Raw genomic sequence first — 27,153 nt, 5'->3', positions numbered from 1 at the left:
TAAACAATAAAAGCAATTAAAACAGAAAATGTCTCATGGTGTTCAATAGAATCTCCCTACTCCCTAGTAGCCACAAAATTAAATAATTTGTGTAAATTTCATTTCACCAAACCATGGTTCTTTTTTGTGCTCCAAGTTAACCCAATAAATCAAATGTTAAACTACTATCAGATCTACAGTACTTTGAGATTAGTTACTTTCGGGTTACGGAGGACAGCAATTGCACCCCTCATAAGAATATAACATATTGGTATTTGACAACGCCAGAAATCCAATTCTATATTCTTTTATATACAAGTGAGTTTCTTTAGATAAAACAAAAAAAAAAATTCTACAAACTAAAATTGAAATTAGCTTACGCCAAACATCAACTTTAGTTGCTTTATATTTTTTAATATCAGTATTTATTATATTAAAATTTATTTTTATAATTTTCTTTTCGCATTAAGACTTTAATTGTCAAACCTCAACTTTAAATATTTTATTAAAATATTTTGACACTTTTATAAATATTATTTTCCATTCAATCTATTCTACACTTACTTAGTATCTAGTTAATAATTAATAATAAAAATATATTTCTACACCAATCAATTACGATCTTCTTTATAAAGCCATAAAAAAAGAGAGAAAAAAATTCTGATTGAAAAAATTTGCATTGGGCACGTGCCTTAGAATTTCGTGTAAGCTGTGGATAAGGATCCCGGAGGAGGGGGAATATTCGTCCTTGCAACCACAATATCCTCAAGTCTACTTTGTCTTCATCTACTTTTTATAAAGTGAAATCATAGCCACAACACACAATAATGGTGGACCCTGCCCCTGAATTTATATTGAAGTATTTTGTACGATAAGATATGATTTCAATTTTTATTAACACACAAAATAACCAATAAGTGAGCAATCAATTATTCATTTGGTAAAGCTCAATCATTAATCAAGGACTGCAATTTCATTATTAATAACATTAAAAAATATATTTTTTCATCAGTCTTGATTGTAGTATATCTTCAGTTCTTCACCATTAAAAGCAGAAATAAACAAACAATACAGTAACAAGAACCAATTCAGCAAACAGAAAGTTAAGTATCAAACAAGTGGGAACAATAATTTCCATAAATGAAATGAAAGATAATAACAAGAACATTTTCACCTTTTCCTTTGGGTCGTCATGTTCTATGTTCTTTTTACATTTCTACAAACATTCATAAATGCAAGAGAAATCAAGAAAAAAAAATCAAAGAACATCATAAGTTCCTGTTAGAACAATCTTATTGCATCAAATCATTTACAAATGCCAACCCTGCATGCAATTAATGGCCGGCAAAGAATTTGGTGTGAGAATATTACATGAAATTGAATCAAATCAAAATGTACAAGTTTTTGTCTTCCTCTTTTCCTGTCAACACCACCACTCCTTTCTACACCATCATCATATCACAAGTGGACACCTTCTCACCTTCAACACACACAAGGTCTTTCAGCTGAGGCTTCTGTAATCTTCAAGGTTCCTGGTCCAGCTTGATGCTTGCCATGTTGCTTGGCTTGGTGCTGAGACCAGAAAGCATGAGCAGCCAAAACCCTGTCCAAGAGCTCCTGAGGTACTGGCTCTCCCCTCCTTTGTTGAGGGGAGATTGTTGCGGTGTGCACTAATGTTTTCCATTTATCCTGTATCCACATAAAGTAGCAATTAAGCAATGCTAATAGCATTAGAACACCTATGCCCTTATAACCAAACTAATCATCTACAGTAAATAAGCACAATATTAAAGCTATTACCCATACAAAAACCATTAGAATGATAACCATAAAACAGAAATGGACTAAAAAGGTATCAACTGAGAATCTCTATAGGATCAAAAAGGAACCGTGATACCAACCAAAATAATCATAAGGGCAATACCAAACTAACCATAACCATAAGTAACTCCAAAGTAAAGTAACCCTACATGGATTATCATTCTAGTGGTCAAAGGGTACTTGGTGCATAGAGAAGGAAGGAAAGAAATAATCTACCTTTAAGTCTACATAAGTCCTATGGTCTGCATTCTCAAAAGCTCGCAACTTAACATCACGCCACCTGCACGGCATAAACATTATCAGCAAGCCAGTTTTGCTGTCTATCTGCAGGTAAAGGTGATGTTATTGATGACATCGTACCTCCCAGTTCCGAGTTCCTCAACTGCATGAACAAGTGCTTCTACCTCAGTCACAGAGAATGGTCTCCTGGTTCGACGCTGTACAAACTCAGAGCGCTTGGTTTTCTGACTCACAGGAACCACAGCTAATGTTTCTGTGGTAGCTGGAACAACAACTATCGCTCTGGAATCAGGTGTTAGTTTGTCAAGTGTAGTGTCCGCAAGTGAAGAAGTAGACTCATGGTTACTTTCAATTAGGTTGCCCGGATATGTCAGCAAGGGTGAGTCATGCAAGGTATCAGTAATTCCTGAATCTAAGACAGGAATTTCTGTGGACCTAGAAAAATCAAATAATGACATTAGCAATAGTATCAAAATAAAAATTCGGCTGAATAGAACTGAATCATTATTTCTACCCCATAAATTAACCTTGGCCATTTCCCTTCATAAATCAGCTGTGGTGATAAAAAGAAAACGTCGTAAAATTTGGCTCACCTGGTAGGCTGGGATGTTTCACATTGAGAAGAAGGATCACCAACACAAACAGTTGGAGAAGCTTGTAGTGAAGTGGGCTCCAACATGAAACTCAGGGTATCCAAATTTTCATTGCAAGATATACCAGTCTGCACAAGTGTTCTATTGTCATCTCTAACTTTTTTCCCCTGAAGAAGAACACCAACATGTGCACCACCTCCAAGTATAGCCATCACTGCCTCCACGATAGTCCTCTACAAAGAATATATAATGCAAAGGTTAGAGCAAGACAAGACTGCAAATGCATTAATGATGCTTTGACAACGGTAATGAATTATTGAAAAAATGGAAGTTAAGCTATCTCTTTATTTGGCTGTCTCTATTTATACCTTTAGTGAACCAACAGTTGAAGTTTCAGGAACCTCAATATAAAGCTCTGGAATCCTTATTGACTTTATGCTAAACTTTACTGTTCACAAGGTATACAGAGCAAATATGTTACTATCAAGTGTAATGAACAATCAAGACAAGCCGAATGAATGAATATCAGGGAATTAGTTACCATGAGAATCCTTAGCCTTAGGTACATGCAATTTTGCAGATGAGCTAGGCTTGTCTCCATCCATCCCTTTCTGTGGTGAATTGGACACACTCTCACTACTGAATCCTCCATCAGAAGTTACTCCTGAAACCCGGTCAACGAATTTCCTCTTTTTAACAATGGCATTGTGCTGAGATCTTTCAAAACCGTAACAAGTCTTCCTCTTATGATAACGAGGTACTCCTAGATCTGCAAATTCTATATTAATTTCAGTGAGAGACACAATCAAACTCATAGACATAGCATGCATCAAATAATAGTACATTTGCTAGCACATTTATAAGCCACATTACCAGATCTAGAAAGTTCAGAGTCCTTCAACTTTGGAGCTGTCTTCCAGTATTTGAAAGACATCAAATTCCTGATTCTTCGGTGTGCAATGCGTCGTGGAGACCTAAAAGCCTTTGGCTTCGTGCAAAACTTTTTGCACCTTAAAAAGTTTTCGTCATCATCTCTAAAACCTAACTTAATACCATTCCCATTCCTGGAAAAGGAAGCACTGGGAAAAGATTTCCTATGAAATGGAGATTTCTTATTACTTTTTGAGTCAATTAGTGCAGGAGATACATACAATTCTAAGTGGCCCTCCAAACTACACTTATCAGCTAAATTTGATCCTCGAATGCATGAACTTCCAGCCTCCTGTTCCCGTTTAAACCCATTCTTTATTTTACCATCACTAGACTTCCTAAAATTTTCACGTGTTTCTACTAATCTATTAGAATAATTCCCAAATTTATTATCCCATTCGAAAATTTCAGACTTCACATCAGCTTCAACTTTCTCACAACAGTCAGAACTATTATTAACTGAAACATGTCCCGTCTTAGTATGTGAAAGAGGTTTCTGACTACTGTTTTGTGAGGCTACCTCGGTCTTAAAAGTACTCTCTACACAACTTCCCTGATGAATTTCCTCCTTCTTTAATGGTTTAACTCCATCTTGTATATCTTGCTCAATGACACCTTGGCTAAAGGGGGGATGATGATTTCCTTCAGATGCATTGCTGGAAGCAGAACCTTCACTCTCCTGCAACAACTGACCAGCTAAAGATGCCAGTAGTTCAATAGCACAAACTTGACCATCTTCAACTGCTTTTTTGAAAGCAATCCTCCTCTGAACAATTATCAACAAAAGGATCAAAATAGAGTTCAATGAACAAAAATGAAATACATAAAACAATTGCCACAATTGCATAAAGTACTTGGTACTTACTCTTGCAGATCTAGGAGCTTTAGGTATAACAGGAACTCGTAAGCCATCAAATCCATGATCTACTCTCTTCTTCAACACCATAGTTAAAACATATACAGCTCATCCAATAACCAGAAGCATAAATACACCAGATTCTTTTGTCACTGTCATAATATTGAAGGAAGACAAGTATATCAAGTTAATTTTCACATTTTGCTAAATTTTGCAAATCAGGAAAGCAATGTCACAAATACCACTGCAATAAGAAATTTGCAACTATTTCAAATCAATGGTTACTTTAATGAAAAAATATATATAGCCCAACCGTTATTGGTTCTTCATACACTACCAAAACAAGGAATGCAACTTGAATACTCTAAACTTCAATTGAGAACTAGTGTGTTTGGAAACAGATCAAGGACACGGTTTTTCACATCAAAACAATTTTAGGTTTTACTTTTTTCACATCAAGGATGCAATTTGTTGGCTGTAAAATATGTTTCCAAACACGCTAAACAACAATTTCTATTCTCATGGACTTATATAGGAGTTAATTAAACCATCGTACACCATGAAAAACAATAATAATTCACAATATTTAATTTGGCCAACCAAAATAAATATGAAAAACAAAAACTTAAAGAAGCAAGACGTCAGAGAAACCAAATCTGTCATAAAATCCATCTAACTGATCCAGTATAGAACAATTTATGTCCCAAATGAATACATGAGGAATAAACAAAGTCAGATTTAAAAGGAATTGCAAAAACGACCAATTTGACTCACGGATTCAATTTCATTGAACAGTACACAACGATAAACAATAGAACGCACATAAAATGGGTAGAATTGTTAGAAAGTTGACTCCACATCATGGTGGTTACAGAAACAGGAAATTGATCACATGAAAGCCGAATGCTAACATGGATTCAGACGAATTCCATGGAATTGATGGAAAAAAATCACTGATTCCACAATCGTTCACGATATGTCGGCAAATTAAAGAATTTTAAATAAATCCATGATCGAAAGTTCAAAATTAGAAAGGAACACACACACGCAAGGAAAGATCATAAAACGCATGATCATCATAAAAGCAAAAACATGCTGCAATCAGTTTCTGGGTTCTAATTGTGCGAGATCAACACAAAGCAATCAATTTCCATTAAAAAAAGTCCCTGAAGCACTTCTGCCAAATCGAAGACCCTGAACAACTCAACACAAAAAGTCCAAAAACCCCAACCCCATCAAAAAAATCAAATTTTTCGTTGAAACAAACGAAGAACAAGTTGCATACATCACACCCAACCAAATTTCCACGATCGGATCTTCAATTCTCAAATCAACAACACCCCTTGTTTATTTTCCCAAAAAAAAAAACAGAATCTTCAGAAGTAAGAACAAAATTGCGTACAAGCAACCACAATTCTGTTCTCTGCATCTCCGAAATTCAACGAAAAAGACTGAGAGAGTTAACAAGCAATCTCCACCACGCAACCATGATGAGATCGCACCGAGAAACATGAGAAGAAAAACACACACACACACACACAAAAAAAAAAACGAAATTCAAAACCTCTGACAAATATAAAACCTCACCCACCAACTCACCTCCTGAAAAAACAGCATTCGAACTCGATCCGATGAACCAAACTTCGATCAAGTAACGAAGTTTCCGATGAAACTCATTTTCCGACACAGGAAAAAAAAGTACAACTTGTTGCGTACAAAGCAAAAACCCCGCAAAACTGTTTACAAATGCAAGAGATCTAATGGAATTCACGAACTGAAACAAACCATTTAAGTCCTTAACTTTCTCTCTCTCTCTCTCTTTCAGGAACGTGTGAAGTTTTCGTTTTCGTTTTCATTTTCTTTTTTCTTTTTCTTTTTTTTTTTCTCTCTTGTTTTTGTGAGATGGAACGAAGCAATAGTAGATAGAATAATAGATAGATAAACCCACCAATACCGTAAACAAAAACCACGCAACAGTGGCCTTAAACCCTTTATATCTCATGGTTTTGACCACACAACCGGACCAGCCGGTTAAAGAGTATATGTTACCGGCTATAGCAGGTCACCTTCCACCACCAAAAACCTCTTTAGACCCATTCTTAACCCTCAACTCAACCCAACCCCTTTTGCTTGTGTTCCCTGGTGCCACGTGTAAGCCTCACTCTTCCTTGACAGGATTAGAAAACATGAGGGATTTGGCTTTCCCTAAGAAGGATTTAGAGTCAAGAGTGTGTAATGTCCATTGTTATTACTACCTTCATTGTTTATCCCTTTGAGTGGTTCATCTTTTTTTGCATTTCCCTTTTTTTTAGTTCATGTGTTAAATGAATTTTTGATTGAAGGGAATTCATGTTGCTTCAGTTTATAGTTATTATTATGGTCCTTTAATTACTTGCCTTTTCAGTTAGTACTGTTTTTTTATAATTTTTTTTATATATTTCGGTTATGAAAAAATAATACATGAATTACTATTTATTTTAAATATATCATTCATAATTTTTATTTCTTTTTTACTATTTTTTAGTGATTATTTCTTTTTTATCATCATCAGAACATAAATTTTATATATTTATAATTTTTTTTCTTTTTTATTTCTTTCTCTAGGGGTAGGATAGCATATGAGATGTCTCCCAACCATTTTTTATGAAAAATATACATAATAATAATGATAATATAATAATTTGGTGTTCATAGGTCATCATCACAATATTTTTAGTTTTAGATAAAGAATAATGCCACTGATGACTCGATTTTCAATCAATGGACCCCTCCTTTGCAGTTTCTGGTATCTTCCTCATTCTATAGAAATAATTATACAAAAAATGAAATAGTTATACCAAGAATGACTATAAATATTATTTTGGTTGGGATGGGGTATAGTGTTCACACGTCATTTTGAACAGATAATGTTATAAAAATATAAGTATAAGTATACACTCATATGCTGTTTGTTTCAAATGAAGAATAAGTTAAAATATAAGAGAAAAATAACTAAATATTTTTAAGTGCATATTTAAGATAATTAAATAAAATTTATCAAACTAAGATAATGTAATTAATGTAAAAAAAGTTTCTTTCAAAAATTAATTAACTTTTAGTGGGAAACAAAATTAGGTAAAAGGGAATTTTGACTCTTTTTTATCTCTTCTAATCAGAACACTCTTTCAGAATAATACATGAGAATTTATAAAATTTTCATATTTGCAAAGTATATTGATTAATTGATTATTATTTTCACATGTCTAGGTTTCTCTCTTCATTGCTCAAGGAAAGTACAAATTAGATTACACCAAAAAAGTTAGTACGGGAAGCACAATATGCAACCATAAGAGAATTTCACTGAAATATGGGTCCAATGGTACTTGAATGGTTAAATAAGTTTAAAAGGTTGTAACAATTTGTACAAGTTTTAGATGTAAGGAGTCTTTGTGTTTACATATATGATTATAGTTTTAGGAATAATATTTTTTTAAAATTTACTTTTGGGGATACTATTCTCATCAAAGATATTTGATAAATATTTTTATTTTTTTTGGAATTTTTTAAATATATTTTAATAAAATTATCAAATAAATAAATGAGATCAAATAAGAGGAAAGTAAGAAATTATTTTAAATATTTTTATGGAAATATAAGATTTTTCATCCCTTACGTGAGAATAGAAAAATGGAAAACATATATAATATTAATTCTTGAAAATGAATTATGTCAAAAAATATTTTATATTATCTTTTAAGAAACATGAAAATATATAGCTGTATTTTTTTTAAATACCTTTTAATAAGTGAGATAAAATAAAAGGAAAGTAAAAAATTATTTTAAATATTTTTATGGAAATATAAGATTTTCCACCCCTTATATGAGAATAGAAAGATGAAGAAACATAAATTATGTATTTTTGAAAAATGAATTGTGTGAAAAAATATTTTTTTATTACTTTTTAACAAACATAGATATATTCTCATTTTCACATTTCCGAAAATTCAATAATTTTTGTGAAACAAATATAGTTAATTTTTTACTAGAGAAAAATTTAAATGGTTTTAATATATAATAAGAATGGCGATTGCCATGGGATGCAATAGGTATCCACAAAAAATATGCATATGATCATATACATGTATCTTAGTACTTAACCATATTCATATCCAAATTTTTGTTCGTCTTCGTATTTTAGAAAATATACAATTTAAATCTCTTTATTTTAAAATAAAAATATTTAATTTTTTTATATTTCACAATTTTATTTTTCTTTTTTAAAATAAAAACATTTAATAATTTAATCTTATAAAATTTATAATTTTAATTCTTTTATCAAATTCAGAAAGCATTCAAAAGGCATTGATAAATAAAAAATAATTTAATATGAATAAAATTTAATGATGTGATATAAGATAATTTGTTTAGTCTATATTATAATCGATATTAATCTGTTATCTAGCAATGCTTTCCATTTGAGGGATGGGCCAAAATTAAGATTTTAGAAAAAATAAGGAACTAAACATCTCTGTTGTAAAACATGGTTCAAAATTACGGATCTTTAAAAATAAAAGGTTAAATATTTTCATTTTAAAATAAAGGAATTAAAATTATAAAATTTTAAAAAATAGAATAAAAAATTGTATTTAAGCTTTATTTATTTTTAGCTGAAACATGTTTGGATACACGTTTAGGATATTTAATATGTTAAGTTAAGAAAATCGCTTTGATTGCGTAAGATTCAAGCGTATAATAATACTTTCTTTACATTTTTTTTAATCAGTATCTTACCTTTATATATCAAGGGTATGCATATTTGATTTTGTATAAATTTAAGAGATTTTTTTATTCATAAAAATTAAATATAATATAAAATATTTATAAAAGTCATATACTTTACTCCATCAATTGATTTAGAGATATATTAATTTAAGAGATAATCATAAGACAATATAAAATTACTTGTTTAATATTTGATTTTAAAAAAAAATTGTTTTACGTTATTACATGAAAAATAAAAATAATATTCAATGATATATACTATAATATTGATGATGCAGTAAAAAACATAATATATATATATATATATATATATATATATATATATATATATATATATATATATATATGTTTTTCTCTAACCTGTGCAACCTTGCCCACAATAAGTAATTAATGACTATTTTTCCTAATCTTCATTAATATATTATTAATGATTCTCTCAAAATAATGATTAGTGTTTTTCTTTTTGTTTATTTAAGGGAAGTGTTTTCCTTTTTTAGATTAATAAATTTACTTCCGATCAAAATAATAATTATCTAAAAAAATAATTTTTTAAGTTTGAAAAACTAAACCATAATAATTAATTTATATATTAAAATTTTCAAAAATAAATAAATTAAATCACAATAATTATATATATATATATATATATATATATATTATCAATTTTCTGACTTTTTGATATTGTTGTAGACCATAAAAACGTCAAATCAACCTAGTAACTATGCAAAAACATGTATACAAGTTATGCTTAAAAAATTAATTAAAAAAATTAAATGAAAATTAAAAAGTTAGTAGAAAATTAATTGGAAGTTGAACAATTATCTTATTAAATCATACGTATAATAAAGTTATATATAATTACAGAAAGGATAAAAATAATAAAATTTTATCTAACATAGAAAAGATTAAAAAACATTAATAAATATTTCAGATTAAAAAGAAAATAAATATAAAAAATTAAAAACTATAACTTTAAAAAATGTTACTTTCAAAAGTAATCGTCTCGTAAAGAAAGTAAAGAATTTGCTAATTACATACAAGTTGATGACATTGGCAATACACTTTTTTCATAAAAAAAGGTTAAATATATTTCATTTTCATTAATGAAATGAAAAAAAAAAAAAGAGATAATGAATGGTTGGAAAATTGGGTAGATCGTGGGGTGGAAAGAAAAAACGAGGGGCGCAAAAAGTTGTTGGCGGTTATTTATCGACACCATACCATACACTAATATACGGATAACAGTTTCGTGTCAAAGTATGTCATGTCTTCTGTTATTAACATTTTTTTTTGTTTTGTTACTTTATCTTATCGGTGCTGTGACTCATTCACGTCACTTTCTTGCGGGTCCCACTTTCTTTTATTGTTCCAAACGTGTCAATTTCTCAATTACCTTTCGGGTCAAACATAACAACCGCCGCCGGGTTCGGGTTCTCCGATGGGTCATTCGTCACTTTGTGTTTCTTCTTACTTCTTTCATCTATAACGATTAAATAAATCCGATTATCTCATTTCGTATATAAATTTATTATTTTGGGAAAAATATCTCTTCAGTCTTTATATTTTATTATTTTTTCTTGCTTTTAGTTGCTAGAGTTTATATTATTCGATTTATTTTTTTTATTTTATTAAAAATATGTTTTTAACCTTTTTTCATATATAATGTTGATGTCGTTTATCATGTGATACATAAATTATATATTAATCATTATTTTTTATAACATGACAATGTATTATTTCATGTGGTTTTTTGAATTAAAAATTAACGGTTTTTATTTTTAAAAGAGAATCAAAATAGAAGAAACTTCACCCTTTTTTTTTGTTACTTTTTTTGTGTGCACAACTCAATGCGAACTACTACTACGAATGGGAATTCTCATCCTTGATAAAAAATTGTATTCAATAAACAAGCAAAATCAAAAGAAGACACAAAAATATATCTACAACATGAACTATATATTAAAGAATGAAAGTGAAAACAAAGATAAAGATAGAGTCATCGAAAATTAGGGTTAAACTTAAATGTGTTTGAAGAAAATATTTGATGAATTCATTTAAAAAATAATCAATTTTCCATATATTTAAATGATTTATTTTTAAAAAAAGAAACACATTGTTTGTCATAATTGTCCTCATCTTTGTTATGTTTTTATTTTTAAAAAAATGGAGAAACCGTGAGACACAAAGTGCCTCATTTTTCCTAGTGTTCTTATAATAATTAGGGGAAGAGGGTGTTTCTGTAAATTTTTTAAATAATAAAATAAATAGAAGTTAAATACAGTTAATATATATATATATATATATATATATATATATATATATATATATATATATAGTAGTGGGAAGTTAATGTAAGTTAAAAGAAAATTTTAAAATTTAAGAAATGATTTGAAAATAAAATTATCCAATAAAACTGAAGAGTGGTTAGTAGATGATTACTTAATTTTAGTTAATGAGTCCATTTTAATATGTAATATTAAAGATGATTAATTATTATTACTACTTTAATATTGTTATTACTTTAAGAGTAAGAATAAAATGATTTAAAAAGTGTGGAGACCAAAAACAGTTACATAAAATAGTATTCCCTCAATATTTTGGTATAGATAATAATATAATATTTCTTACATTATTTATATAAATATAAATATTTGGTTACCAATTGCTCTACCATTGCCAACGATGTTTAACTAATCTAAAACAAGGAATCCATCGGGTGGAGCAAGTTTTTTTTCTTTAACTTTGGTCTTGTGTTAGAGAAGCGTACAAGCTACAAACTACGCACATCTTTTTTTTTTTTTTTTCTCTCTTCAATTACTATCCTTTTCGTTTTCTTATTTTCTATTTTCTAATTACTATCTTTCTTATACAACCTTCTACAACTCTATTGTTTCGAAATTGATTCTTTCTTTCTCCTTTCAGAAAAAAAGTCAAGTTTCGTAATTTGCTCACTGATAGAAGTATAGAACACAACTTTAATTAGCAGACATCTAACTAACTAAAGCTCGAAACATGAATATTAACAGGAGGAGATTCTGCCAAATTTTGATGTGAGATTTTCCTCACTTCTGAAATAGAAAACACTACAATATAATATTAATTAGATTTACACGTGACAACATTACAGCTATATAGTTGCTACAATTTATATATAGTACATGTCTTTACCATAATGTGAAAATCATTTCACTTTTAAATATATAAAATAAAATGATAGATCGGTTCTATGGAAGGATATTATTATGACTGGGTTTGAGTATAATATGAATGTTAATTTTTAGACTCGAATTGTTGGAAAGGTTTTTCAATATGGATATTGACGACGGAGCATGAAAACTAAGTGTGTTTCATTTTATATTAAAAAATTAATTTTGGATTCAGAAGTGATTTTAGATTGAATTTTAGATGTTTGATTTTATGTTACAAAATATTTTAAAATTGACTCTGTATCTAGAATTAATTTTGAGTTAAACAATTTTAAGTAATTTTTGTGTTAGATTAAAAAATTTATACTGAATCTTATTCTTAATTTAATTATATAATGAAAACATTTAAGCATAAATTATATCATTTCAAAATTAATTTCAATTAAATTAATTTTATTAAAATTCATCCAAACATACATTAATATGCATTAATGTAAAATGAAACTTATCACAATGAAAAATAAAATTTCATTGCCACTTCACTAAAACAATATATAATCACTTAACCCCTATTTGGTAGAGAGAAGAGAAATAAGATAGATGTGGAAAAAAAAAGAGACAATATATGTTAAAATAATTCAAGACTTATTGATTAATTTAATCTTACTGTTAAGCTTAAACTTATTTACCTCTCTAATCATCACCATACAAGCTGCGATAAACTAATTAATCACTCAAGCGGAGATATAGGTTTCTACTAGTTGGGCTTTATCTTCTCTTGCAGTGCTACTCCTCTTCGGTAACCTGGGTTACAAAATAAAGGTAAATACTTGTAACAACCATTTTTTTTACCTTTTAAAATTTATTAAATGAGGATAGTTTTTGAATTATTTACCAACTGGGGATAAATCATATGGATGATTACGACTTGAGATATAGAAGTCATATGATTTTCGGGACTTTTTTTTAATTTTTTTTTAATGAAGTCCTAAACTATTTTATGATTTTTGTTATTTTATTAATTTTGTTTCTTTTTTAAAATTAAATGAACTAAAGTCATATGGGACAGTATGACTTCGCTAATTATCTTGCGACTTTAAAGTCGGGAATTGTACTTTGACTTTAAAGATTAATTAATTTTAAAAATTAATCCTACGAAAACAATAAAAATACTTGTTAAAATAATTTAAATAAGAAAATAATTTACTGATAAAAGCTTCTTAAAATAAAAATAAAATAATACATTAAAATAACTTGAATAATACAAATTATCCACAAACATCAAATTAGAAAGTACACACAATTATATAGGGTATTAACTTGCTTAATTATATGAATAATTACTACGATTATATCCTTCATTTTTACACGATTAATATTTTTTAGATTTATTTAAAATTAGTTCATTTATCTCATTATATACATTAAAAAGTTATGTGCATTACATTTTTTTAAAAATTTAAGTACATCTTTCTTTTTAATTCCCTTGCAAATAATAATTAATAATATTAGAAACATAAATGTAGAAAATAAATAACTTATTTATAACATTAGAAAAAAAATAAGTTACAAAAGATAAATAAGTACACGATTTTGAAGACATTAAGAAACTCACAATTTTAAAGTCGTAGGACATCAAACGACTTCAAAGTCGTAATCTTTTTCTTTAAAATAAAAAAGTTAAAACTGTCTCAACGACTTCATTAAAAAAATTGAAGTCCCAAAAATCATACAATTTATGTGTTTAAAGTGGTAACCATCCATACAATTTATTTTGATTTCATAAATAATTCAAAAACTGCCTTAATTGGATAAATTAGAAAAAAAAATACCCCTAATGGTGAAAGCCCCTTTACACTATAGTAAGAATTTTTTATAAAATAATGGTTAGGTAAAAAGGAGGCATGCATGTTCTAATTCTAATTAAAGTAATACTCCTACTATATTTATAGAATTGAGGTGCGAGAGAACGAGTTATAAAGTCAGTGATGAAACGATATGCAGTGGAACAGTGGCAAGGAAACTACTTGTGTAGCTAGCCACAATAAACTACTTAAATTTGTTTTGCTTAATTTTAACAAGTAATATACTGTAATACTTTGTGTTTCATTGAGTAAATTAAAATCAATTTGAATTTAAATTTAGGTTTTTAAAGCTAGATTTGGAACAATAAAAAGTTAAACCCATTTTTTCTTCTTTTGTTGTAACATTATTCAACGCAATTTCAGTATGGAAATATTTATTTTACTAAGATCTATAAAAGCTAGCCTCAAATATTTTTTATGCAGGGAAAAAATTAGTTTTAAAAAAATACAAATCAAACAAGCTCTCAAAGCTTGGATCTGTCACTCGTGATAAAATAGCGAAGTACTTCATATTATATATGGTGAGATTTTGACTAACTAACGGTGAGATTTAATATTGTTATGAAATAAATAAAAAAAACTTTGACACGAATTAAAAATAAACTAACGAAATTGAAAAAAGATAGTTAAAGAATCAAACTAAAATTAAAATACTCCTACTAATTTAAATTATAAGCTAAAATGCTAGTTGAAATACTAGTAACATTTAAAAATCAGCTAGAAACCATTAAAATAAACATGCATGTATAACAAATAAATTTATTTTTATTAAATTAACTTATATAAACTAATTAAATCAATTTATAAAACTATTAAAGTATATCTTATCAAACACACCATAAGAGTGACAAGGATAGATCTGAACATATGTTAATTAAGGATTATATGGACATCTCACATCTCCATATCATTCATATGATTTGCAGAGTTTTTATTATCCATTTATTGCCTAGCGTAGCATAATACAAACGAGAGAGGAAAAAAAAAATACTATTCTATGTCTGAAAATAAGTGTCTTAGATTATTTTACATAAAACAAGAAAAACTAATAAATAAAATAAGATAGTAGTAATTTTACGAGATTAGTTTTAATATTAATATTATAATAAAAAATTAAAATAAAAACTATTAGAGATATTAATTAAAAAATAATCATTATATTAAAAAGTTAAATTAAATATGATACTTAAGATGATTATTTTTAAATGTGATATTTATTTTAGAATGGATGAAGTATTAGATTTTTTTTTTTAACTAGCATTCGATAGTAATAAATTTGTCACGTGCAATATTTTTGAACTTAGCATGAGCAACTAGAGATAAACGAGTTTGTTAGGTTTCAACTTTCTGGAATTAATCTTTTAGGAGTTCTGGTCTTTTTTATTGACAAAGTCTTCAGGCATTAAAATACTTTCCATAATATATAGCGCGTTAAATGCATGTGCTGATTCCAGATTCCAGATCGCATACCAAACCCATTGAAATTAACAAAAGGCCCAAAATTAAATATCTAGCATGATGGAGGATGAGGTGACTCTTACGTTACCTTCCTTACAATAAATTAACACGTACTTATAGCTAAACAAGGTCAATTTCAGTTGCTGAGATGTTTCGTTGCACATTTGAGCTTGACTTGACTCCAGAATTCAATGTTAAGCAAGCATATAGTATGTATTTGTCAAACGCTTTCAGATAAATGACATTTTTAATAAGAAAATACAAAAAATTAAAAATTTCCATACCCTTTTTGTCACTAATATAGTTTAAATTGTACATTGGCTTTACTAATAATTAATTTTGATTAATAAATTTGATCTATCATTTTTAATTAATATTTTTTTTATTCATAAAACTCAAAAATAAAACCTATTTGAGTTTAATTTCATTCTAACAAATGACATGTTAATAGATTAATTTAATTATAAAATTGACCCCTTAATTATATTTAAGGTTTAATTTAATTTCTCAATTATTAAAACATTCAATTTGATTCTTCAATTGTTTAAAACAAAATAATTATGTTTATTTCGTCAGATGTGTTAATTATTTGATGAAAATCAATAATTTTTACATAAATTGTTAATACAATTGATATACAATGTTTTTTTTTTAAAATTAGTTGTTTGACAACTGATTCAAAAATCTCAATTTAGATAAAGCTTGAGGACATTCTTTTACACAACTTATTTAAAAGAATACAATATTTTACATTAGTTATATTGACAATTGACGTAAAAAAATATTAATTTTTATCAAATGATTAATACATATAATGAAATTGTTTAATTTTAAACAATTGTGAAATCAAATTAACCTTAAAATATAATTAAGGATCAATTATATAATTAAATCTGATAAATTTTGTATTACTCAATCATTATTGTTCGCATTATTCATATAGAACTATTTTTTTCGGAGGTGTTTAGTTAAAAAAAGTGTACGTGTACATCCAAATATTTGACGAAAATTAAATCATTTAAAAACTTCATAGCATATTGTCAATCACTATAATTATTCCAATAATTAATAAAATAATATAGATTTGTGTTAATGAAATTAACTATTATGAAGCAAACTAGCGAGTTTCAAAACCACATAATGGCATTAAGCCAAACCAATGGGACAAATTGAATTCAACCTTAAATTCAAGGACTAGCACCTCTCTTTACATATATATCAACATTTATTGTCCTTATGATTGCGAGTTACTTAACTATGCCCTTTCTTAGGACTTCTTTCAATAAAATATAGTTGGTGAAAGAGTTGGCTTCCTTGTTCAACAAATATAGAAGTTGGTTATGTTCCTTTTTCCTAAAGCGGTAGCCGGAAACTGAAGAAAGGAATATGGTGAAATTGAAACTTTTGTCAATTAAGTTAATTTGGTGGGCTGTAATTACGAGATGGCAGAGAATAATCCCGTTATTAATAAATAACTTATCAGATAAGATGCTACTATCAAGATTAGGATAATGTATGTACAAAAAGTTTTGTACAGGAAGCTTTTTTATTTTTTGAGGCATTGAAGCAAAGAACAAAAATACAAACTACAGACAGGGTATCATTTCACCTAGCCATGTGACAAATTTTAGTATCCTCAATTTGTGGAGTTAGATGCTTATGTTTATTTACTTTTATAACTTTCTACTTTGTACCCAATAATTACACTTACATATTTATAATTGGGGGAGGGTAGGATACTATGTAGTGTGTACATTGTATTCTGATTTATTTAATCTGACAAATAAAATAATGTGTATTCACAATGCGGTGCTAATTTTTCTAGTACCCACTAGAAAGATATGTTCTTCTATAAGAATATCATAAAAAAAGCCTTAAAATCAGATTGTGATTAGAAGGATAGAAAAAGGGCAATAAAGATTCCGTTGCATCGTAAAGAAAAGTTTGTTTTGTTGTGTGATGAGAGCTGGGAAGCACGTTCCAAAAGTGTAAGTTTTCTCGGTGATCACACAATGGGAAGCAATTTCAATCAGGATCCTCATTGAAATGATCTTGCCTAGATCTTGCAAAAGATATAAACACACACACACACATTATATATATATATATATATATATATATATATATATATAATTAGTACATATTGGATTAAAGGAAGCGAGTTAAGTATAGTTTAGAGAGAGAGAGAGAAGGTGTATGATGTTTGTAATGGGTGTGATTTCCCAATTTTTTTCCCTATAACAAGTTAGCATGTGATTACTTGTGAATACAGCATGTCTCCGTTTGCTCCGCCAGCTATTTGTCTCCTGGATACATAGAAAGAGAGAGAAACTGAAAAGGGTCACTGGCTAACGTGATCCACAAGGTTGGGTATATGGGGCGGCAAAAGAGGCACACATATAATTTATTTTATATGATATGATGCAGTAAAGACAACCATATAAAAAAAGTCACTGGTTTAACCAAAGCCATCTCTTTTCTACATGTATAATCTCAATTGCACAATAAGGCTATGGATTCTTTTTATTATTTTTTTTCTTCTAATAACAACGGATTCAGACGGATTTCTTTAGAGACCAAGTTATGGTAGTTTGGAACATGTTTAGCTTACAAGTGTCTCACCCGACAGGGGCATAGACTCTCAAGGCCTCTAACTAAGATCTCAATAGGATGTAACCTCATTAATTTTGAGCTAAGTCAAATGTCACTTGATTCGTGATCACAATCCTGATCATATCCTTCAACTAAGTTTAGGTCTTACTTCTTCAAGTTTGAGACAAATGTGTTCTCATATTATGTTCTTTGTCTCCATGCCTCTCATTTAAGCTTGAGTGATAGGGATGAGCATGTACTTATTTTCAAGAAATCAGAAACCTCCAGCAAGTATTATGGGAGAAGGGAAGAACAGAGAAGAGAGTAAGGGAAATTAGATAATTTTTATTCATGTCTTGCTTGTTATTTACATTAGTATTTATAGACTTCATTCTAACAGAAAAGATTCTTGAAATATTTGGTCCTAACAGAATTTGTCCACATTGTCCCCTAGGAACCGACAATGCCAAGCAAGGACGTTCTAGAAGGTGGCCTCAACTGCTGGTCTCACCATTCTTCCTCAAACATAATCATTGAGGTAATAAGGTTTTGAAATCCTTCTTTTGGTCTTAGTTTCTTCTTGCACCTTCTCTTTTGCTTTTGTGACTCCTGCCTACATTTCTGTTTGTAAGCCCGTATCATCCCTCGGCCCTTGGAAGACCACCTTGTCCTCAAGGTGGTAGTTCTGACAAAGCTGCTCCCAATCTTCCCACGAGGTATCATATGGTGAAAGACCATTCCATTGCACTAGTACCTCCCAAGGATCTTGAGCAGATGCGCAGCAGCTGTCCAAGATGGCTAATGGAAACACGAGGAGCTGGTCATTGAGTAATTCCTTGGATAAGGAGATTCCTTCCATATTTTCCGGTGTCCCATGGAAGGGCTTCAACTTGGAGCAATGGAATACAGGATGGATTTTCACTCCCTCTGGTAATTGTAACTTATATGCCACATGTCCAATGCGTTCTAAGACCTGGAAGGGTCCATAGAAACGCTTGGCAAGCTTGCCGAAGATCGTCTAAGAGCCCCTTACAGTCGTCTGTCAGCGAGGGCAAAGCTTAAGGAGAACCCAATCTCCTATCTGGTAGTTCACGTCGCGTCGTTTTCCGTTAGCTTGGGCTTTCATGGCAGCTTAGGCCTTGAGGAGTTTATTTCGGATGGTTTGGAAGGTGTTATCCCTGTCAATCAGCACTTCATTCACAGCATCAACGTTCGAAGAACCTAAAATATATTCTGGGAAATTAAAGGGTTTGCGGCCAAATATGACCTCATATGGGGTGGCGCCAGTCTCGACATTCCAAGAAGTATTATGGGACCACTCGACCCACGACAAGAGCTTCCCCCATAAGCTTGGTCAGCGATGGACGAAGGCACGCAAATACTGTTCAATGATGCGGTTTAAGACTTCTGTCTGGCCATCAGTTTGGGGTGATAGGAGGAGCTCATCCTCAAAAGCATTCCACTTGAGTGAAAAAGTTCTTGCCAGAATCTGTTAATGAAAAAGGGATCTCGATCAGAGACCAAACTCCGAGGAATCCCATGAATTTTGACCACAATGTTGATGAAGAGAGAAGCAGTCATGTGAGCTGTGTGTGCCGCAGGTAGTATGCCAAGGTGGATTCCCTTGGAAAAGCGATCAACAACAACCAAAATGGTGGTGTTACCCTTGTATGGAGGGAGCTCGACAATGAAGTCCAGAGAGAGGTCCTCCCATGGACGACTTGGTACTGGAACGGGCACAAGAGTCCCACTGTCTTTTGAGCCTCATATTTAGTCAACTGGCAGTCAACACAGTTGGCTGCAAACTGTTTGACGTCATCCCTAAGTCTTATTCACTAGAAATTTTTTGAAATGCGTGCCAAAGTTTTGGTCACTTCGTCATGACCTCCAGTTGGGGTTGAGTGGTATTATGTGAGCAACATAGAAATAAGTGGAATTCCCTTAGGCAACCAAATACGACCCGAGTGCAGCACCAAGTTCTGAGAGAGAGAAAACTGGGGATGTTTGTGGGGGTTATCGCGAATGGATTGCCGGAGTTCAGTATACTCAGGTTGAGCTTCCAATTGTCGACAGAGTTCCTCAAGGAAAGTCAACCATGGGACTGACAGAATCAAGGACAGAGATGTTGTTGTCTCCGGTAATCTTGATAAGGTATTCGCTGCCTGGTTATGGATGCCGGAGCGATAATGAATATCATAATCGTAGCCCATTAAACGTGCAAAGTATGTATGCTATTCAGGCCTCTGTATGATCTGAGTTAGTAGTTCTTTCAGGCTTATATGGTTCGTGAGGATAATGAAGTGGCGACCAAGAAGATATTGTCTCCATTTCTTCACCGTGCTAGTTATGGCACACAATTCCCGGACATAAGTCGAAGCTCGGAGAAGCTTTGGGCTAAACGGTTTGCTAAAGAAGGCAATGGGGTGCCCCTGTTGTGAGAGGATCGCACCCATGCCTACCCTCGACGCGTCGGTCTCGACTATGAAAGGCATATCGAAATTAGGCAAGACCAGAACTGGAGCTGAGGACATGGCTTGCTTGAGTTGATCAAAAGCTGTCTAAGCTTGTGTCGTCCACTGGAATTGATCCCCTGTTGTCACCTTGACCATTGGTGCTGCAATGGTGGCATAGCCACAAATGAACCTGCGGTAGAAGCCGGCAAGACCCAAGAAGCTTCTCACGGCTTTTATGGAACGTGGTGTGGGCCACTGCTGAATTGCGGCAACCTTCGAGGCCACCGGTTCCATGCCTCTGCCAGATACCATGTGTCTGAGATACTCCACCTAAGGCTGCGCAAAAAAACACTTAGACAGTTTTAAAGCAAATTTATTATCAAGCAAAATCTGAAAGGTTGTTTCTAGATGAATTAAGTGATCTTCAAAAAAGGTACTATAGATCAAAATATCGTCGAAAAAGACAATGATGAAGTGGCAGAGATAAGGCCAGAAAATCATGTTCATAGTGGCTTGAAATGAAGACGGCGCATTGCATAAACCGAACGACATGACTTTAAACTCGTAGTGGTCGTGGTGTGTGTGGAACACTATTTTGGGAACGTCGGCATCATTCATGCGAATTTAATGGTACCCTTGGAGTAAATCGAGCTTCGAGAAGTATTGAGCATCGCCCAATTCATCTAGCAATTCGTCAATCGTCAAAATAGGGAACCTATCCCGGACGGTGACGGCATTTAGAGCGCGATAATCCACGCAAAAATGCCACGACCCATCTGGTTTGCGTACGAGCAGTACTGGCAACGAGAATGGACTCGTGTTGGATTGGATGAGGCCCTGTTGGAGCATTGAATCATCTTGAAGCTCAATTTCGTGCTTCTGGTAGTGCGGATAACGGTAGGGTCGTACATTTATCGGTGAGGATTAAGGAATCAGGTGGATATGGTGGTCCGTGATTCGTGCCGGCAGCAGAGTTTGTGGCTGTTGGAAGAGAAGTGCGAACTTGGAAAGCAAGCCATGAATCTCCGAGGAAATGGTACCTGGGTTGGGAGACGTTGATGTCTCGGGAATCAGCGTAATATGGAAGTAGTAAGTCTCTAGTTGGTGGCGATAAAGCTGGCAGAACTAGTGCTGTGTGAGGGCCCCCAAATTAGTGTCATGTTCTCCGTGAAGCACTACCAAACGGTCTTGATAGAAGAACTGCATGGACAAAGTACTATCGTTGGTCAGCACGGGGCCCAAAGTCTTGAGCCATTGAACCCCAAATACTACATTGGCACCGGAAATGGGTAAAATGTAAAGATCAAGGATGAAGGTGTTGTCCTGAATGCACACCGCCACATGCTCACAGACACTCGTACATTCCAAGTGTTGGCCATTCCCCACCATGACCCGAAAGGGTGTCGAGGTCGTCCAGCGAGGCAAACCCAGGGTGGTGACCACCTGAGGTTGGACGAAGTTATGCGTGCTACCTCCATCAACAAGGATGGTAACACAGTGGTCGGCGATAAGGCCCACTAGTCATAGTGTCTCTGGTGCCAGGTGGCCCGAAAGAGAGTTAAGACTTATTTGGTCCTGAAATGGTATTGGGCTATCGAGCGGGTCTGGGTTCGGATGCAGGTTGGTTGGTTCTATATGAGGCCAAGAGGGTTGATCTTCTTCCGTGATAAGGAGAAGAACCCTAGAGGCACAACGATGCCCTCTGTGGTACTTCTCGTTGCAGGTGAAACACAAGCTGCGCTCGTGGCGTGAGGATATTTCCTCGAGAGTCAATCGTCGAAGTGGTAGTGGCGGCGGACGAGGAGGCGATGGAAATATCGGTGCCTGCGAAGTAGGGCGTAACGGAAGAGGTGTCAGGGTTTGCGGGCGCAGTCAAGGCGGCGGACGACAATCTGACAACTTCTCTTCCTGGAGACAAGCGAGGTCGGTGGCCTGAACCAGGGTGAGAGGCTGGTGGGCCTGCACTTCTTGTCGAATGTCGGATGCGAGACCAGAGATGAAACAAGCTAGGAGGAATGGTGGGGGCAAGCCAATGATGCAGTTTGCTAAGTTCTCGAATTCTGACAAGTATTCCGCAACCGAACCTTTTTGTGTGAGTTTGAATAATGCACCGGTAGGGTCGACATACTGAGACGGTGCAAATCGCGTTGGTAAGGCTTGCAAAAACGCCGGCCATGAGGTGAACTGCACATTGGTTGTCATGTATTGAAACCAAGCAAACACGCTTCCTTCCATATAGATGGAGGCAATAGTGAAGCAATCCTTGTTCGGTGTATTATGATACTCAAAATATTGATTAATTTTGAAGATCCATCCTAATGGGTCTGTGCCAGTGAAGCGTGGTACTTTTAATTTCATCTTGTGTGTGTTTACATAAACAGGGGGCTGGTGATGGGGAATTGGTGTGGGAGATGTAGAGGATGGTGTTGATGGCGAAATGTGGGTAAGGATTTCATCCATTTTCAAGTTCATGGCTTGGATGGTGTCGCCCAAACGAGCGAGAACCTTGGTTAGTTGGGGTGGAGGCTTAGTCGTGGAGGCAATGAGAGCACCAAATGATAGGGATGAGCGTGTACTGGTTTTTGAGGAACCAGGAACCTCTAACAAGTATTATGGCAGAAGGGAAGAATAAAGAAGAGAGTAAGCGAAATTGGATAATTTTCATTCATGCCTTGCTTGTTATTTACATTAGTATTTATAGACTTCATTCCAACAGAAAAGATTCTTGAAATATTTGTTGGTCTCACCATTCTTCCTCATACGTAATCGTTGAGGTAAGAAGGTTTTGAAATCCTTATTTTGGTCTTAGTTTCTACTTGCACCTCCTCTTTTGCTTGTGTGACTCCTGCCTGCATTTCTGTTTGTAAGCCCGTATCATTGAGCCTTGCTTTGAACTTGATTCATGTCACCTAGGATCATGATCTCAATCCTCATGTCCCTCATTTAGGTATATGATCCTCACTTCCAGCCTGAGTCAAATGCCACCTCAGATATGATCCTGGACCTTATGTCTCTCATCTAAGCAGGGCTGCCATGATAAGGTGAGTCATGACGAAATAGATAATAGTATGAATGCCCCATTCTCATTACTATTTTAGGAACTACTCCTTAATCTCGTGAGATACCCCGACTATATGGTGGTTTCACATGATTACATGGACAATAAGGGGATCATAGAGGTAGTTAAGTTGGTGATATCACTCAATTACATCATGCCTCATGTGTGAGTTTGGGAGTACCCGAAAGGATTAGGATTGACCACTGATCGAGATTACTAAGAAAACCAAACATCACATCTCCATATGAAATCTTAAAGGCATTAAGTATCTGGGTCATCTCTCCTATATATCCACGATTGAGTCATTTCTTAGTCAACATGAGACTAATCACTCACACTTAAATTTCCAACAATCTCCTCCCAAGTGTGAGTTTTCACATTGTTATGATCCTTCAATATTCTCATTCATCAAATGAATACATTGTTTAACCAACCTGGTCATAAAAAAGACTTTCTGTCAAATTACAAATGTGAGGTAAAGTCTCACATCGTGTAAAAATGAGAAAGTTGAATATCATATAAGTGAAGACAAAATTCATAAACCTGAATTTTAAGGTTTTGAGTTAAAGTGTTATGACAAATTTACTTATGTGATTGCTCATTTCCTAATCAATGTGACACTACCATTCACAATCAATAATCTCTCCCAAGTGAGTCTCCACATTGTTATGCTCCTTCAACATTACTTTTTACCTTAGGCCTTACTAGACTCTAATATCACTTGTTGGTGGAGGGAGGGTTTGATGGAGCACCCAAAAGAATTAATCTATTATTGATCCGTTTGTGTTAATTTATGTCAAAATAAATTGGGTTTAAATTATGAATAATAAGTAATGTTAGAGTGTTATATATAGGTTATGTTTGATAAGATATTTCAATTAGTTTTTAGTTTTTTTACTAGCTGAAAAGTTTAGTAGACTGTTCGATAAACAAGTTTTTTTCAGTAGTTTCTCAGTAGCTTTTAGCATTTTTTAAATGTTACTTGAAGTAGCATTTTTAAAATAACATTTTTAAAATGTAAGCTTATAGTTTTCTTCCACTTTTATTCTCGATATATTTGTTCATTTTTCTTGTTACCTTTTTTAAATAAATTATAATTTTATTATTTTTCTATTATTTTACACTTTTTAGTTATTTCAAGAGTTAATTTTATCAAACATTTCTAAGTTAATAAGCTAAATTTCTAACTTTCAACCGACTTTTTAACTTTAGCTAATTTTTCAACTAATTTTACCAAAAATAACTTTCACTTAATATAAAGTCACAAGTAGCAAAATTTATAACTATATATAGTAAATGACTAGATGATCATTAAAAAAATAGAGAAAGATTATTTATTATTATTATTAATTATTAAAGAGCCAATTACCAGTTACAATCATCTGAATTCATTTACCTGCTCCCAACCATATATGAAGAAACTTTTCTCTACGGTTCTAGGAATTAAAATTGGATTTAAGAAAGATAAGGATTGATTTATTCTAGTTATTCATTTATTTTCTTAACAAACTTTAGAAAAGATATTTGACGTACATCAATAACATAAATTAAGATGTTGATGATTAGGATATATTATTTTGAACAATCATGTATATATATCAACGTAACTTCCATAAACATTACTGATGTTCTGCTAGGTCTCCCTTATTTTGAGACTTGAGTTGCAAAATTTGACTTATAAACAAAAGGGTTACTTGAACAATACGCATGCCTAGTCAAGTTGATATTGGCGGTGTTTAAATTTGGAATTGGATCGCTAACAGTTACATCCTTGCTTTGTTTACGTCTGTTGTGTAAGCTTTAAATTAAATTTTGCATGCATCAGTGCCGTCTTTCTATGACTGAATTTATTTAGTCCATTCTAACCCAAAAGACGAAGGAAAGTAGCAGTGCATGTGATCCAAGATTTCAGGCCATTTTGCTAACCCAATGAAGCATCTGTCATCTAGAATTGATCATTGTGTGAATGCAGAATTAATTAATTTGGCTCTTTCAGTCCTTTTCATAGGAAAACAAATAATAGTTCTGGCATTTCAATGTTTCGTTCGGTTGTTATTATCAAAAGATATATATGTTACCACTTTCTTATATTATTTGATAATGTATACTTCTTAAAAATTGGTTAATTATACATTTATACAAATAAACCAACATTTAGGGCTTTCAAAAAAAAAATACTATTTTCAATTTTTGAGCACAATTTTGAACTTCCTTTTGATTAATTCAAAGACATAAAATTTGTTTTATTGAATTTTTATTATGTTTATGACATTTTTTTCAAACATCAATTGATTTTCATAGTTTTCATGTAAATAAATTTAATGTAATAAATTTCACGTCTTAAATCAACCAATAAAAGATTTAAAATAATATTTAAAAATAAAAAGTGATAAATTTTTCAAAAGAATTAATGTGTCATTAATTAAATAAATTATTAGGGAATTATTTTAAAACTTTTTAAAATTAGGAGAACAATTTAAAATAAAAAAGAAGTTAAAGGAACATATGTACATTTTAGCCTAAAACAAAAATTGATAAATATAAAATCCATTAAGAGTGCGTTTGGATAAAGAATTTTAACTGAGAAAAGTAATTTATTAGAGAATTTGAATTTCTGTAATTCATTGTTTGGATGCTTTTTATGAAGAATTTAAAATTTTGGAATTTTAAAACAAAATTTTAAACAATTAAAAATCTGCAATTTCAATTTCCTTCTAAAATGTGAGAAATTAAAATTCTCTTCTTACAGTCTTCTTCAAAAAACACAGTTCCTAAAATATGGATCGGGTGTGAACATAGAAGAACACGTATAACTAGCACACCAACCATATTTTCTCTTTTTTTTCATTCATTTTTTTCATCCTCATAATTTTAATTTTTTTTATCCAAACACAAAATTTTGAAAATAAAAGAATTTCAATTGAAATATTTGAAATTCATAGAATTTAAAATTTCTCATAATTTTAAATTTTTCCATCCAAATACATTCTAAAGGAGAAGAGGAAGATTAGGTTAGTGTGCCCGATAATTGTCATTTGTTGAGTGTATAAGGATTGATTGTCGATGACCATCTATTGGATTCTAAATGGGCTTTCACGAAACTTTTCTAATTTGCTGGTTTCAAACTAGCTACGCGTCTTAATGAATTGGACTGAAATAATTTTTATTTTTATTAGTAGAAATTGAAATCAGGTACAAGTGAATTTATAATTACACACCTTATTCAATCAACTGAATTAAAACTTTATGAATTGTGTTGATTTTAAAAAAATAAAAAATATTAATAAAAGATATATTTAAATTTAAAAATGATGGTTTTAATTTTTAATAAAAATTAAATTATATTAATTATATATATGCAAATAAACTAAATCATAAAAAAATGCAAATAAAATAATCGA

At 31.7% G+C, this 27,153-nt stretch overlaps 1 protein-coding gene across 2 annotated transcripts; it reads right to left on the bottom strand.

The window, feature by feature from the left end:
* Positions 1-1,082: 1,082 nt before the first annotated feature.
* On the bottom strand, positions 1,083-6,389 carry LOC114381284 (telomere repeat-binding protein 3-like). Of its 2 annotated transcripts, none has more exons than XM_028340504.1 (9): positions 6,019-6,389; positions 4,429-4,571; positions 3,507-4,329; positions 3,175-3,411; positions 3,002-3,081; positions 2,634-2,866; positions 2,161-2,475; positions 2,017-2,080; positions 1,083-1,668 (listed from the first exon to the last, which is right to left on the bottom strand). In XM_028340504.1, exons 2-9 carry the CDS (start codon positions 4,507-4,509, stop codon positions 1,462-1,464), a joined length of 2,040 nt encoding a protein of 679 aa, XP_028196305.1. In that variant the 5' UTR covers positions 4,510-4,571; positions 6,019-6,389; the 3' UTR covers positions 1,083-1,461. The 2 variants fall into 2 exon arrangements, with proteins under 2 accessions (XP_028196305.1, XP_028196306.1); XM_028340505.1 differs by having other exon boundaries at positions 3,175-3,402; positions 6,019-6,388.
* Between the last annotated feature and the right edge of the window lie 20,764 nt (positions 6,390-27,153).

This window comes from Glycine soja, chromosome 13 (genome assembly GCF_004193775.1).
Source record: "Glycine soja cultivar W05 chromosome 13, ASM419377v2, whole genome shotgun sequence".
NCBI lineage: Eukaryota > Viridiplantae > Streptophyta > Magnoliopsida > Fabales > Fabaceae > Glycine > Glycine soja.
The sequence above is the reverse complement of the archived record's forward strand: the minus strand, read 5'-3'. Positions and strand labels throughout refer to the sequence as shown.

Coding starts and splice junctions, on each gene's coding strand:
- LOC114381284 (XM_028340504.1), bottom strand. CDS start 4,509: ATGGTGTTGAAGAAGAGAGTAGATCATGGATTTGATGGCTTACGAGTT. Junction 3,412..3,506: donor CTCTGAACTTTCTAGATCTG/GTAATGTGGCTT, acceptor AAATTAATATAG/AATTTGCAGATCTAGGAGTA. Junction 2,081..2,160: donor GAGGAACTCGGAACTGGGAG/GTACGATGTCAT, acceptor TATGCCGTGCAG/GTGGCGTGATGTTAAGTTGC.